The sequence below is a fragment of the Mobula birostris genome, chromosome 12, assembly GCF_030028105.1.
Source record: "Mobula birostris isolate sMobBir1 chromosome 12, sMobBir1.hap1, whole genome shotgun sequence".
NCBI classification, from domain to species: domain Eukaryota; kingdom Metazoa; phylum Chordata; class Chondrichthyes; order Myliobatiformes; family Myliobatidae; genus Mobula; species Mobula birostris.
Genome location: NC_092381.1, coordinates 1,170,197 through 1,184,403, shown reverse-complemented (window position 1 = coordinate 1,184,403; position 14,207 = coordinate 1,170,197). Strand labels below are relative to the sequence as shown.

Here is a 14,207-nt window from a genome sequence, read left to right as displayed (position 1 = left end):
TCTCTTCATGATTTTTATAAATGACCTGAATAAGGAAGTAGAGGGATGGGTTAATAAATTTGCTGATGACACAAAGGTTGGGGGTGTTGTGGATAGTGTGGAGGGCTGTCAGAGGTTACAGCGGGATATTGATAGAATGCAAAACTGGGCTGAGAAGTGGCAGATGGAATTCAACCCAGATAAGTGTGAAGTGGTTTATTTTGGTAGATCAAATATGATGGCAGAATATAGTATTAATGGTAAGACTCTTGGCAGTGTGAAGGATCAGAGGGATCTTGGAGTCCGACTCCATACGACACTCAAAGCAGCTGTGCAGGTTGACTTGGTAGTTAAGAAGGCATACGTTGTATTGGCCTTCATCAATCATGGGATTAAGTTCAAGAGACGAGAGGTAATGTTACAGCTGTATAGGACCCTGGTCACACTCCACTTGGAGTACTGTGCTCAGTTCTGATCACCTCACTACAGGAAGGTTGTAGAAACTACAGAAAGGGTGCAGAGGAGATTTACAAGGATGTTACCTGGATTGAGGAGCGTGCCTTATGAGAATAGGTTGAGTGAAATTGGCCTTTTCTCCTTGGAGTGATGAAGGATGAGAGGTGATCTGATAGAGGTGTATAAGGTAATGATAAGTATTGATCATGTGGATAGTCAGAGGCTTATTCCCAGGGCTGAAATGGCTAACACGAGAGGGCACAGCTGTAGAGATTGCGGAGGCATTAGCGATGATCTTTCAAAAGTCGATAGATTCTGGCATGCTTCCAGAGGACTGGAAGATTGCAAATGTCACTCCGCTATTTAAGAAGGGGACAAGGAAGCAAAAAGGAAATTATAGACCTGTTAGCTTGACATCGGTGGTTGGGAAGTTGTTGGAGTCGATTGTCAAGGATGAGGTTACAGAGTACCTGGAGGCATATGACAAGATAGGCAGAACTCAGCATGGATTCCTTAAAGGAAAATCCTGCCTGACAAACCTATTACAATTTTTTGAGGAAATTACCAGTAGGCTAGACAAGGGAGATGCAGTGGATGTTGTATATTTGGATTTTCAGAAGGCCTTTGACAAGGTGCCACACATGAGGCTGCTTAACAAGATAAGAGCCCATGGGATTACGGGAAAGTTACATACGTGGATAGAGCATTGGCTGATTGGCAGGAAACAGAGAGTGGGAATAAAGGGATCCTAATCTGGCTGGCTGCTGGTTACCAGTGGTGCTCCACAGGGGTCCGTGTTGGGGCCGCTCCTTTTTACATTGTACATCAACAATTCGGATTATGGAATAGATGGCTTTGTGGCTAAGTTTGCTGACGATACGAAGATAGGTGGAGGGGCCGGTAGTGCTGAGGAAACGGAGAGTCTGCAGAGAGACTTGGATAGATTGGAAGAATGGGCAAAGAAGTGGCAAATGAAACACAATGTTGGAAAGTGTATGGTTATGAACTTTGGCAGAAGAAATAAACGGGCAGACTATTATTTAAATGGGGAGAGGATTCAAAGTTCTGAGATGCAACAGGACTTGGGAGTCCTCGTGCAGGTTACCCTTAAAGTTAACCTCCAGATTGAGTCGGTGGTGAAGAAGGCGAATGCAATGTTGGCATTCATTTCTAGAGGAATAGAGTATAGGAGCAGGGATGTGATGTTATAAGGCACTGGTGAGACCTCACTTGGAGTACTGTGGGCATTTTTGGTCTCCTTATTTAAGAAAGGATGTGCTGACGTTGGAGAGGGTATAGAGAAAATTCATTAGAATGATTCCAGGAATGAGAGAGTTAACATATGAGGAACGTTTGTCCGCTCTTGGACTGTATTCCTTGGAGTTTAGAAGAATGAGGGGAGACCTCATAGAAGCATTTTGAATGTTGAAAGGCGTGGATAGAGTGGATGTGGCAAAGTTGTTTCCCATGATGGGGGGTCGAGTACGAGAGGGCATGACTTAAGGATTGAAGGGCGCCTATTCAGAACAGAAATGTGAAGAAATTTTTTTAGCCAGAGGGTGGTGAATCTATGGAATTTGTTGCCACGGGCGGCAGTGGAGGCCAAGTCATTGGGTGTATTTAAGGCAGAGATTGATAGGTACCTGAGTAGCCAGGGCATCAAAGGTTATGGTGAGAAGGTGGGGGAGTGGGACTAAATGGGAGAATGGATCAGCTCATGATAAAATGGTGGAGCAGACTCGATGGGCTGAATGGCCGACTTCTGCTCCTTTGTCTTATGGTCTTATGGTGGTAAAGGCAGATACATTTCGGGCACATATAAAACACTTAGGAAGGTACATGGATGATGGCAAAATGGAGGGCTATGTGGGAGGGAAGGGTGAGATTCTCCTTAGAGTGGTTTAAGAGATTGGCAAACATTCTGGGATGAAGTGCCTGTACTGTGCTCTAGTGTTCCATGTTCATCCCAATGTTGGTTACACTCAGTGACCTCCACATTCCTCAGCAAGCAGTGAGGCTGCCAGTGCCCCTTTGGCCCTAATCACAATAGGAAATGGTGCAGGAAATATGCTGTTGCCAATAGTTACACAGAGTCCCAGTGAGTCCTCTCCAGAAATATTGCATCTGCTGTCTCCCAGCCTCAGGAAGGATAAGACCACACCAGGGTATTGTATCCACGTCTGGTCTCCCAGCCTCAGGAAGGATAAAACCACACCAGGGTATTGTATCCACGTCTGGTCTCCCAGCATCAGGAAGGATAAGACCACACCAGGGTATTGTATCCAAGTCTGGTCTCCCAGCCTCAGGAAGGATGAGACCACACCAGGGGCATTGCACACAGGTCTCGTCTCCCTGCCTCAGGATAAGGGTCTGACCATTCAAAGCAGAGAGGGGAGGATATTCACTGTGCTGCTCATCTGTACTCAAGTGGAAAATGCACAATCTGGAGCAGGTCAGCAGGAAGGGAAAGGTGTAGAAGAGGTGTACGCATCACCAGGGTCGGGTGAGATCTATCTCAGAATCCTATGGGAAGCAAGGGAGAAGAGGGCTGGGAAGAGATTTGTGCATTGTTGTTGGATGGGAAACAGCTGTAGAGTGAATGTACACAGCAGTGTCCTGGGAGACAGGAGCACAAGATAACTAGAATTGCTGAAGCTTACTTAAGAAGAGCATCAGGCAATAAGCCAGGTAACTACGTACCGGTAATTCTTACATCAGTGGGACGAGGATGATTGGAAATAATGCTGTAGAATAGGGTTTATGAACATTTGGAAAGGCAGCAATGATCAAGGATAATCAGAGTGGCTTGGTGTGGGGAAAATCCTGCTTGGCTGATTTGATTCTGAATTTTTGAGGAGGTAACTAATGAAAACAGGTGGATGTTGTCTATGTAGACTCCAGGATGGCATTTCCATGTGATAGGTTGGTTCACTTAGTATATGGGGCCAAAGACTACTATATTAGAAGATAACGGTGGTAGGTGGCATCTGTACAGACTGGGTCTGTGATTGGGTGATGGGTGGATGGGTAGTGGCTGCACTGGGTTTGTGATTGGGTGATGGGTGGATGGGTAGTGGCTGTACTGGGTCTGTGATTGGGTGATGGGTGGATGGGTAGGGGTGGTACTGGGTCTGTGAATGGGTGATGGGTGGATGGGTAGGGGTTGTACTGGGTCTGTGATTGGGTGATGGGTGGATGGGTAGGGGTGGTACTGGGTCTGTGAATGGGTGATGGGTGGATGGGTAGTGGCTGTACTGGGTCTGTGATTGGGTGATGGGTGGATGGGTAGTGGCTGTACTGGGTTTGTGATTGGGTGATGGGTGGATGGGTAGTGGCTGTACTGGGTCTGTGATTGGGTGATGGGTGGATGGGTAGGGGTGGTACTGGGTCTGTGAATGGGTGATGGGTGGATGGGTAGGGGTTGTACTGGGTCTGTGATTGGGTGATGGGTGGATGGGTAGGGGTGGTACTGGGTCTGTGAATGGGTGATGGGTGGATGGGTAGTGGCTGTACTGGGTCTGTGATTGGGTGATGGGTGGATGGGTAGGGGTTGTACTGGGTCTGTGATTGGGTGATGGGTGGATGGGTAGTGGCTGTACTGGGTTTGTGATTGGGTGATGGGTGGATGGGTAGGGGTTGTACTGGGTCTGTGATTGGGTGATGGGTGGATGGGTAGGGGTTGTACTGGGTCTGTGATTGGGTGATGGGTGGATGGGTAGGGGTGGTACTGGGTCTGTGATTGGTTGATGGGTGGGTAGGGGCTGTACTGGGTCTGTGATTGGTTGATGGGTGGGTAGGGGCTGTACTGGGTCTGTGATTGGGTGATGGGTGGGTAGGGGCTGTACTGGGTCTGCGATTGGGTGATGGGTCGGGAAGGGGCTGTACTGGATCTGTGATTGGGTGATGGGTGGATAGGGGCTGTACTGGGTCTGTGATTGGGTGATGGATGGGTAGGGTCTGCACTGGGTCTGTGATTGAGTGATGGGTCGGGAAGGGGCTGTACTGGATCTGTGATTGGGTGATGGGTAGGGAAGGGGCTGTACTGGGTCTGTGATTGGGTGATAGATGGATGGGTAGGGGCTATACTGTGTCTGTGATTGGGTGATGGGTGGGTAGGGGCTGTACTGGATCTGTGATTGGGTGATGGGTGGGTAGGGGCTGTACTGGATCTGTGATTGAGTGATGGGTAGGGAAGGGGCTGTACTGGGTCTGTGATTGGTTGATAGATGGATGGGTAGGGGCTATACTGTGTCTGTGATTGGGTGATGGGTAGGGAAGGGGCTATACTGTGTCTGTGATTGGGTGATGGGTAGGGAAGGGGCTGTACTGGGTCTGTGATTGGGTGATGGGTAGGGAAGGGGCTGTACTGGATCTGTGATTGGGTGATGGGTAGGGAAGGGGCTGTACTGGGTCTGTGATTGGGTGATAGATGGATGGGTAGGGGCCATACTGGGCCTGTGATTGGGTGATGGGTAGGGAAGGGGCTATACTGTGTCTGTGATTGGGTGATGGGTAGGGAAGGGGCTGTACTGGATCTGTGATTGGGTGATAGGTAGGGAAGGGGATGTACTGGGTCTGTGATTGGGTGATGGGTAGGGAAGGGGATATACTGGATCTGTGATTGGTTGATGGGTAGGGAAGGGGCTGTACTGTGTCTGTGATTGGGTGATGGGTAGGGAAGGGGCTGTACTGGATCTGTGATTGGGTGATGGGTAGGGAAGGGGATGTACTGGATCTGTGATTGGGTGATGGGTAGGGAAGGGGCTGTACTGGATCTGTGATTGGGTGATGGGTAGGGAAGGGGATGTACTGGATCTGTGATTGGGTGATGGGTAGGGAAGGGGCTGTACTGGATCTGTGATTGGGTGATGGGTGGGTAGGGGCTGTACTGGGTCTGTGATTGGGTGATGGGTGAATGGGTAGGGGCTGTACTGGGTCTGTGATCTCCCCAGAGGAGCACCAGTCACTGAACAGACTCAGGACAGAGATCGAGAAACCATTGGACATGAAGGCAATTGAGGAGTGGAGTTGGTGCAGGAAAAGGGTGCTGAGGTCAAAGACTCACCAATCATCAGGAATCAGGGTGCAGGTAGCCTTAACCTGTCCTCCTCACATCCCCATCTTGTCCAATCGCCAACCTCTCACCCTGAGGTCAACCCATGCTCTAACCCCTGACCACTGGACCGTCCTCACTCTCCTTCTCCCTCCCACATCTGTGCCTGTCTGGGGCAGGGTGGCGTTTCACCCATTGCGTGTTGACTGTAGGTAATTCACTCTGTTTCACACCACCCCTTGACTGGGTCTCAGCAGCACGGGTGGAAGTAGGAGAGGGAGGTGAGGGTACTTACCGTTGGGCCTCGCTGACCTCTTGCTCCAGGTTTTCCGTGAACTCCCTGTCCAAAAGAAGAAAACAAACATCAGATACTGAGAGCAAACTAGAGAGGCAAGTTGATTCAGACTCAGACACGGACCTCAACTGGGCTGAAGGAAACCATGCAGAATTCAACAACCACATCTGACAGCGGGAGCAAATGGCAGCTCTGCTGAGCAGAAAGGGAAGTTGATTCAGTCACAGGCATGCACAAGGACTTGGAATCAGACTCCAACTGGCCTTAGGCAGAGTTCAGCAACCAAACTCTGGATTATACTCACTGTGGGAGGGGTTGTACTGAAGTATTATGTATGCCTCTGTGTGTGAGCATTGTGAGTACATACACAATGTGTGGTGTGAACTTGTGTGAGTGTGAGTCCGGATGTATGATTGTGAGTACTAGTATATGAGTGTGTGTTGAGTGTGAATGTGTGTGAGTACTGGTGACTGTGTGTATGATCTGTTACTCAACAATTCCCAGGCTTACCCTGGCTCCTTTCTCTCCATTAGCTCCTGGGAATCCCGGGAATCCGGTTGATCCCTGAAGGAAACAGAAGGAAGAGATGAAGGTGAGGAATGCCAGTGTGAGCAATCGGATGTTTCCGTTCCTGCGAAAAGGCCTGTCCTGGGATGCTGTATAAATAGATAGAAACCTCAATGATCCCAAAGGAAATTACAAGTGCACAGAAATACAAATATACAAATATTAGAAAACAGGGAAGAAAAAAATAAAAAATAAGTGACCTCAATCTAACAGGAGGGGTCATCACTTCCCTGCTTATAGGTTGACTCACTATAGAGCCTAATAGCTGAGGGTAAGAAAGGCCTCATATAGCAGCCTTTGGAGCAGCACAGTTGTCTTAGTCAACAGCAGGGGGAAGGGAACCAGCATGATAGAGCTGAGGAAGAGCCAGCAGGTTTACAAGTAGATGATGGGTCTAACATGAATGTAAGAAGGGCAAGCCAATGATTGGGAACAAATGCAAACAGAGCAAAGAGTTAAATTGTACCACAGAGGCAAAATTCAAAAGGGGACTGCAGGACTGAAGGTGCTCTATTTAAATGCACATTGCATTCGGAATAAAGTGGACGAACTTATGGCATAACTGGAGATTCGTTGGTGTGACGTTGTGGGCATCACTACATCAAGGCTGAAAGACCATAGTTGGGAGCTTAAGATCAAAGGACATACTTTGTATCAAAAAGGCAGGCAGGAAAGTATAGGCGGTGGTGTGGCAGAAATGAGTGGGATGTTGGATGATTGGGAAGCTTTTAAGATCTAACAAAAGGCAACTAAAAAAACTATAAGAAAGGAAAAAATGAGATATGGGGGCCAACTAGCCAATACTATAAAGCAGGATACCAAAAGTTTTTTCAGTTACATAATGTGACGAGAATACACATAGATGTTAGCTGTCCTGTGAGATCAGCAGTTGGTCTGCCACCTGTCCTCAGGGGAGGGAGAGATAAGGAACAATGAAGCAGCATCTGGAGATGTGTAATGAAGGGACGGGAGAGAGAGCTGTCTGGAGCGGCTCCCCCTTTGAACCCTGAACTGTTTGAAGTGATGGACAGGCGATACCCCAGCAGGGGGATAAAAAGGGACAGGTTCGCTAAGGCAGGAGACACGACACCCGAGGTAATGAGACCCTGGAAGCGGTACGCCTCTCACGAGTTGGTGGGAAGTACCGGACAACGCACGGGGTGGAAAGATATGATCAGCGGGAACCCGGTGTGTGTCCACCCTTGCTTGGGTGCCGGGTTCACTGCAGAGGATCGACCGCATCTGGAGGAGGGGTCACAGTCGGTGACCTCAGGTGACATCACCAAGGACCTGCCCAAAAGCTGCTTGTGAGCAATTATCGCCGGTCTGTGAGTGGAAGCCATTTCTGAATGATCAGTCGTTCCCATTCTCTCTCTCTCTCTCTCTCTCTCTCCCCCCCAACGTTGTCCATCGCCATGGCAACGATTACTGCGAACTGAACTACTAAATTGGACTGAACTTTGTGTCACTTTGAAATTGGTCATTTACCCCTCGACAACGATAGAGCTTGATTGATGCTGTTATCTTAATTCTGTGTACATGTGTGTTTATCATTGCTGAACTGTTGCATTTAATATCCTTTCGATTACTGTGTTGCTTGTTTCTTTAATAAAACTTTCTTAGTTCTAGTAATCCAGACTCCAACTGAGTGGTCCATTTCTGCTGGTTTGGCAACCCAGTTACGGGGTACGTAACAATAAAGAGTAAAAGGGAGGTGAGAGTTGATATTGGACCACTGGAAAATGATGCTGGTTAGGTAGTAATGGGGGACAAAGAAATGGCAGATGAACTTAATGAATACTTTGCATCTGTCATCACTGTGGAAGACACCAGCAGTGTGCCAGAGGTCTATGAGTATCAGGGAGCAGGAGTGAGTGCCATTGCTATGACAAAGGAAAAAGTGTTAGGGCAACTCAGGGCTCCTAAGATGGATAAGTCACCTGGACCAGATGGACTACTTCCCAGAGTCCTGAATGAGGTTGCTGAAGAGATAATGGATGCATTGGTCATGGTCTTTCATGAATCACTTGATTTTGGCATGGTCTAAGAGAACTGCAAATTGCAAATATCACTCCACTCTTTAAGAAGAGAGAAAGGCAAAAGAACAGAAATTATAGGCCAGTTAGCCTAACCTCAGTGGATGGGAAAATATTAGAGTATTATTAAGGATGAAGTTTTGGGATACATGGAGACTAATAATAAAGTAAGTCAAAGTATCAAGGGAAATCCTGCCTGACAAATCTGTTAGAGTTCTTCATGGAAGTAACAAGCAGGATGGACAAAGGAGAAGCAGTGGATGTCATTTACTTGGATTTTCAGAAGGCATTTGATAAGGTGCCACACATGAGGCTGCTTAACAAGATGAAACCCTATGGCATTACAGGAAAGATACTGGCATGGATAATGAATGGCTGACAGGCGAAAGGCAGTGAATGGGAACAAAAGGGACCTTTTCTGGTTGGCTGGTGACTGATGGTGTTCCTCAGATGTCAGTATTGGCACTACTACTTTTCACATTTTTTGTCAATGATTTAGAAAATGAAATTAATAGCTTTGTGGCAAAGTTTGCAGATGATACGAAGATAGGTGGAGGAGTAGGAAGTGCTAAGGAAGCAAAGTGACAGACAAATTGGAAGAATGGGCAAAAAAAGTAGCAGATGGAATATACTGTTGGGAAATGTACGATAATGCATTTTGGTAAAAGGAACAGTAGTGCGGACTATTATCTAAATGGGGAGAAGGTTCAAACAGCAGAGGTGCAGAGGGACTTAGGCGTCCTCGTGCAAGACTCCCAGAAGGTCAATTCACAGTTTGAGTCTGTGGTAAAGAAGTCAAATGCAATGTTGGCATTTATTTCAAGGAGAATAGAATATAAAAACAAGGAGATAATGCTGAGCCTTTATAAGACACTAGTCAGGCCACTTGGAGTATTGTCAAAGTTTTTGGGCCTCATATCTCAGAAAGGATGTGTTGTCATTGGAGAGACCAGAGGATGTTCACAAGGATGATTCTGGGAACAAACGGGTTAACATATGAGGAGCATTTGGCAGCTTTGGTCCTATACTCACTGGAATTTAGAAGAATGCATGGGGATCTCATTGAAACCTACCGAATGTTGAAATGACTAGATAGGGTGGATATAGAGAGGATGTTTCCCATTGTGGGGGTATCCAGAACTAGAGGGCACAGTTTCAAAATTGAGGGGCGACTTTTTAGAACAGAAGTAAGGAGGATTCTTTTTAGTCAGAGGGTATTGAATCTGTGGAATGCTCTGCTACTGACTGCAGCGGAGGCCAAGTCTGTACGTACTCTTAAGGCGGAAATTGATCAATTCCTGTTTGGTCAGGGCATCAAAGGATATGGCGAGTATTGGGTTGAGTGGGATCCAGGATCAGCCATGACGGAATCGCGGAGCAGACTCAATAGGCTGAATGGCCTAATTCTGCTCCTATGTCTTCATTTATTACTAAAAATGCTTCTCTGTTCAGCCAGGATGGTATGCAGAGGGTGAGAAACATTGTCCAGAAATGCCAGGATTTTCAGTAGTGTCTTTTGTTTTACCAGAGCCTCTAGTGTGTCCAGTTTGACTCCTATAACAGAACCAGCCTTTCCAATCAGTTTATTGAGCCTGCTGGCAGCATCTGTGTTGATGCCATTGCCCCAGCACACCGCAGCACAGAAGATTGTACTGACGACAACAGACTGGTAGAACATGTGAAGTTGAGTCCTGCGTACTCCAAAGGACCTCAGTCTCCTCAGGAAGTACAGGCAACTCTGCCCATCTTGTACACAGCTTCTGTGTTGGGCTCTACTCAAGTCTGTTCTCCAGGTGCACCCCCAGGTACTTGTAGGTCCTCACCACAACCAGGTCTTCGCCATCAGTAGTAACAGGGAGCAATAACCAGCACACCAATCGTGAGTTGGAGAGCTACAAGAGAGGAGATGGTGCCCAGGTCCGGGAGCGAAGTTTAAAAGGAGATAGCTTCGCGGGAACTCGGCTATAACCAGTGCACCAATCGTGAGTTGGAGAGCAGGGAAGGTTCAGGTATAAAAGGGAGACACTGCCTAGCGGAGCGGTCATCCTCAGAGTGGTCTGAGGCAGAATGTAAAGGCTTTGGTGAAGTAAGTAGGTAAGTGGACTCTTTTCTTATCCCTTGCATTTTTTCCCAAAGGAATAAAGAGCATGTCTGTAGGGTTATTACTTTGCTCTGGGTATCAGATATGGGAATCCTGGGAATCTTCCTGTCTCCCAGATGGCCACAGCTGCGCCAGGTGTACCGAGATGCAGTTCCTGAGAGACCATGTTAGAGATCTGGATCCGCAGCTCGATGACCTACAGCTTATTAGGAAAAGTGAGCAGGAGATAGATAGGAGCTACAAGGAGTTAGTCACCTCGAGGCAGCAGGAGTTAGATAAGTGGGTGACTGGCAGGGAAGGGAAGGGAAGAGCTCAGGCAGTAGAGAGCACCCCTGTGGCCATCCCCCTCAGTAATCGTTATCTCGTTTTGGATGCTGTTGAGGGGGGTGACCTGACAGAGGATGACCACGGCGATCGGGTCTCTAGCACTGAGCCTGGTTCCATGGTGCAGAAGGAAGAGAAGAGAAATGCGGGGATTCCATAGTGAGGGGAACAGACAGGAGGTCCTATCAGCCTGATACAGATACCCACATGGTGTGTTGCCTCCCAGGTGCCAGCATATGGATGTCTCAGATTGGGTGCAGAGTATTCTGAAGGGAGAGGGTGAACAGACAGAAGTCTTGGTACATGTTGGTACCAATGACATAGGTGGAAAAAGGGAGGAGGTCCTGAAGAGGGAATTCAGGGAGTTGGATAGGAAGCTGAAAAGCAAGACCACCAGGGTAGTAATCTCAGGATTGTTGCCTGTGCCACCTGCTAACGAGTGCAAGAATAGCATGATATGACATCTTAATGTGTGGCTGAGAGACTGGTGTAGAGGGCAGGGCTTCAGGTTCCTGGATCATTGGAGCCTCTTCTGGGAGAGGTACGACCTGTACAAAAAAGACATGTTACTCCTGAAACCCAAAGGGGTACAATATCCTAGCAGGCAGGTTTAATGGAATTTTAAATTGAATTGAGTTGACTTTATTTCTTACATCCTTCACATACATGAGGAGTAAAAATCTTTACGTTACTTCTCCATCTAAATGTGCAATGTGCAATCATAGTAATTTATAATAATTTACAATAAATAGAACAGTCAATGAATGTATGAATAGAGTACACAAAAGTCAGCGTGAGTTCATCAGTCTGATAGCCTCGTGGAAGAAGCTGTTCCAGAGCCTGCTGGTCCTGGTTTTTATGCTGCGGTACCATTTCCCGGATGGTAGCAGCTGGAATAGATTGTGGTTGGGATGATTTGGGTCCCCAGTGATCCTACGGGCCCTTTTTATGCATCTGTCCTTGTAAGTGTCCTGGATCATGGGAAGTTCACAACTACAGATGTGCTGGGCTGTCCGCACCACTCTCTGCACTGTCTCAACCCCAGATCCATTGATGTCAATAGGAGTTAGCCTGTCTCCATTCCTCCTGTAATCCACAACCAGCTCCTTTGTTTTTGCAACATTGAGGGAGAGGCTGTTTTCTTGACATCACTGTGTCAGAGAGATGACTTCTTCCCTGTAGGTTTAAGCTAATTTGGCAGGGGGTGGGAACTGGAGTGATAGGGCTGAGGAAGGAGAAAACAGAAATAAATCAGAGATAGCATGCAACAGAGATGATAGAAAGGACAGGCAGGAGATGAGTCATAATCATAGCCAGTGGGATGAGTTACAGGGCAATAGACACGTGGTGCAGTTAAAACAGAAAGTAACAAATACTGGACTGAAGGTGTTATATTTAAATGCACACAGCATGAGAAATAAAATGGACGATCTTGAAATTCAGCTGCAGATTGGCAAGTATGACGTTGTGGCCATCTCTGAAACTTGGCTAAAGGATCGCTGCCATTGGGAGCTGAACGTTCAAGGATGTATGGTGTATCGGAAAGATAGGTTAGTAGGCAGAGGGAGTGGTGTGGCTCTGTGTATAAGAAATAATATTAAATCATGAGAAAGAGATGAGATAGGATTGGAAGGTGTAGAGTCTCTATGGGTTGAGTTAAGAAATGACAAGGGTAAAAGGACCCTAATGACAGTTGTATACAGGCCTCCAAACAGCAGCCAGGATGTGGATTACAAATTACAGCAGGAGATAGAAAAGTGTGTCAGAAGGGCAATGTCATGATAATTGTTGGTGATTTTAACATGAAAGTGGATTGGGAAAACCAAGCCAGCACTGGACCTCAAGAGAGAGAATTTATAGAATGTCTGAATGATGGCTTTTCAGAACAGCTCGTTGCTGAGCCCACTAGGGGATCGGCTGTGCTGGATTGGGTGTTGTGCAATGATCCGGAGGTGATAACAGAGCTAAAGGTTAAGGAACCCTAAGGGAACATAGGAACACTATCTTATCTGACCTGCAGAGAAATTTACAGTGGGAGGGGAACAATCCAGTTGCTGTGGTCCATGTCGGTACTAATGATATAGGTAGAATGAGGAATGAGTTTCTGCTAGGGAATATGAGCAGCTAGGGACTTACAATGGCATGAGAGGGGAAATGGCCAAAGTTGACTGGAAAGAGACACTAGCAAGAAAGGCAACAAAGCAGGAATGGCTGGAGTTTCTGCAAAAAATGAGGGAAGTGCAAGACAGATATATTCCAAATAAGAAGAAATTTTTAAATGGAAGAAGGACACTACAGTGGCTGACAAGCGAAGCCAGAACCAAAGGTTCTACTCGGTAGGCTTATTCAGAAAGTGAGAAGGCATGGGATCCAGGGAAGTTTGGCCAGGTGGATTCAGAATTGGTTTGCCTGCAGAAGGCAGAGGATGGTGGTGGAGGAAGTACATTCAGATTGGAGGGTTGTGACTAGTGGTGTCCCACAAAGATCTGTTCTGGGACCTCTACTTTTCTTGATTTTTATTACGACCTGGATGTGGGGGTAGAAGGGTGGGTTGGCAAGTTTGCAGACAACACAAAGGTTGGTGGTGTTGTAGATAGTGTAGAGGATTGTCAAAGATTGCAGAGAGACATCGATAGGATGCAGAAGTGGGCTGAGAAGTGGCAGATAGAGTTCAACCCGGAGAAGTGTGAGGTGGTACACATTGGAAGGACAAACTCCAAGGCAGAGTACAAAGTAAATGGCAGGATACTTGGTAGTGTGGAGGAGCAGAGGGATCTCGGGGTACATGTCCACAGATCCCTGAAAGTTGCCTCACAGGTGGATAGGGTAGTTAAGAAAGCTTATGGGGTGTTAGCTTTAATAAGTCGAGGGATAGAGTTTAAGAGTCGCGATGTAATGATGCAGCTCTATAAAACTCTGGTTAGGCCACACTTGGAGTACTGTGTCCAGTTCTGGTCACCTCACTATAGGAAGGATGTGGAAGCATTGGAAAGGGTACAGAGGAGATTTACCAGGATGCTGCCTGGTTTAGAAAGTATGCATTATGATCAGAGATTAAGGGAGCTAGGGCTTTACTCTTGGAGAGAAGGAGGATGAGAGGAGACATGATAGAGGTGTACAAGATAATAAGAGGAATAGATAGAGTGGATAGCCAGCACCTCTTCCCCAGGGCACCACTGCTCAATACAAGAGGACATGGCTTTAAGGTAAGGGGTGGGAAGTTCAAGGGGGATATTAGAGGAAGGTTTTTTACTCAGAGAGTGGTTGGTGCGTGGAAAACACTGCCTGAGTCAGTGGTGGAGGCAGATACACTAGTGAAGTTTAAAAGACTACTAGACAGGTATATGGAGGAATTTAAGGTGGGGGCTTATATGGGAGGCAGGGTTTGAGGGTCAG

At 47.1% G+C, this 14,207-nt stretch overlaps 1 protein-coding gene across 1 annotated transcript in view; it reads right to left on the bottom strand.

Annotated features, from left to right (window-relative positions):
• LOC140206422 (uncharacterized) overlaps positions 1-14,207 on the bottom strand; it is a 340,374-nt gene that overhangs the window by 140,241 nt on the left and 185,926 nt on the right. Inside the window, exons 31-32 of the mRNA XM_072274789.1 lie at positions 6,294-6,347; positions 5,784-5,828 (exon numbers count right to left, since the gene is read on the bottom strand). Coding sequence (XP_072130890.1) covers positions 5,784-5,828; positions 6,294-6,347 — 99 coding nt within the window. The remainder of the gene's footprint in view (positions 1-5,783; positions 5,829-6,293; positions 6,348-14,207) is intronic.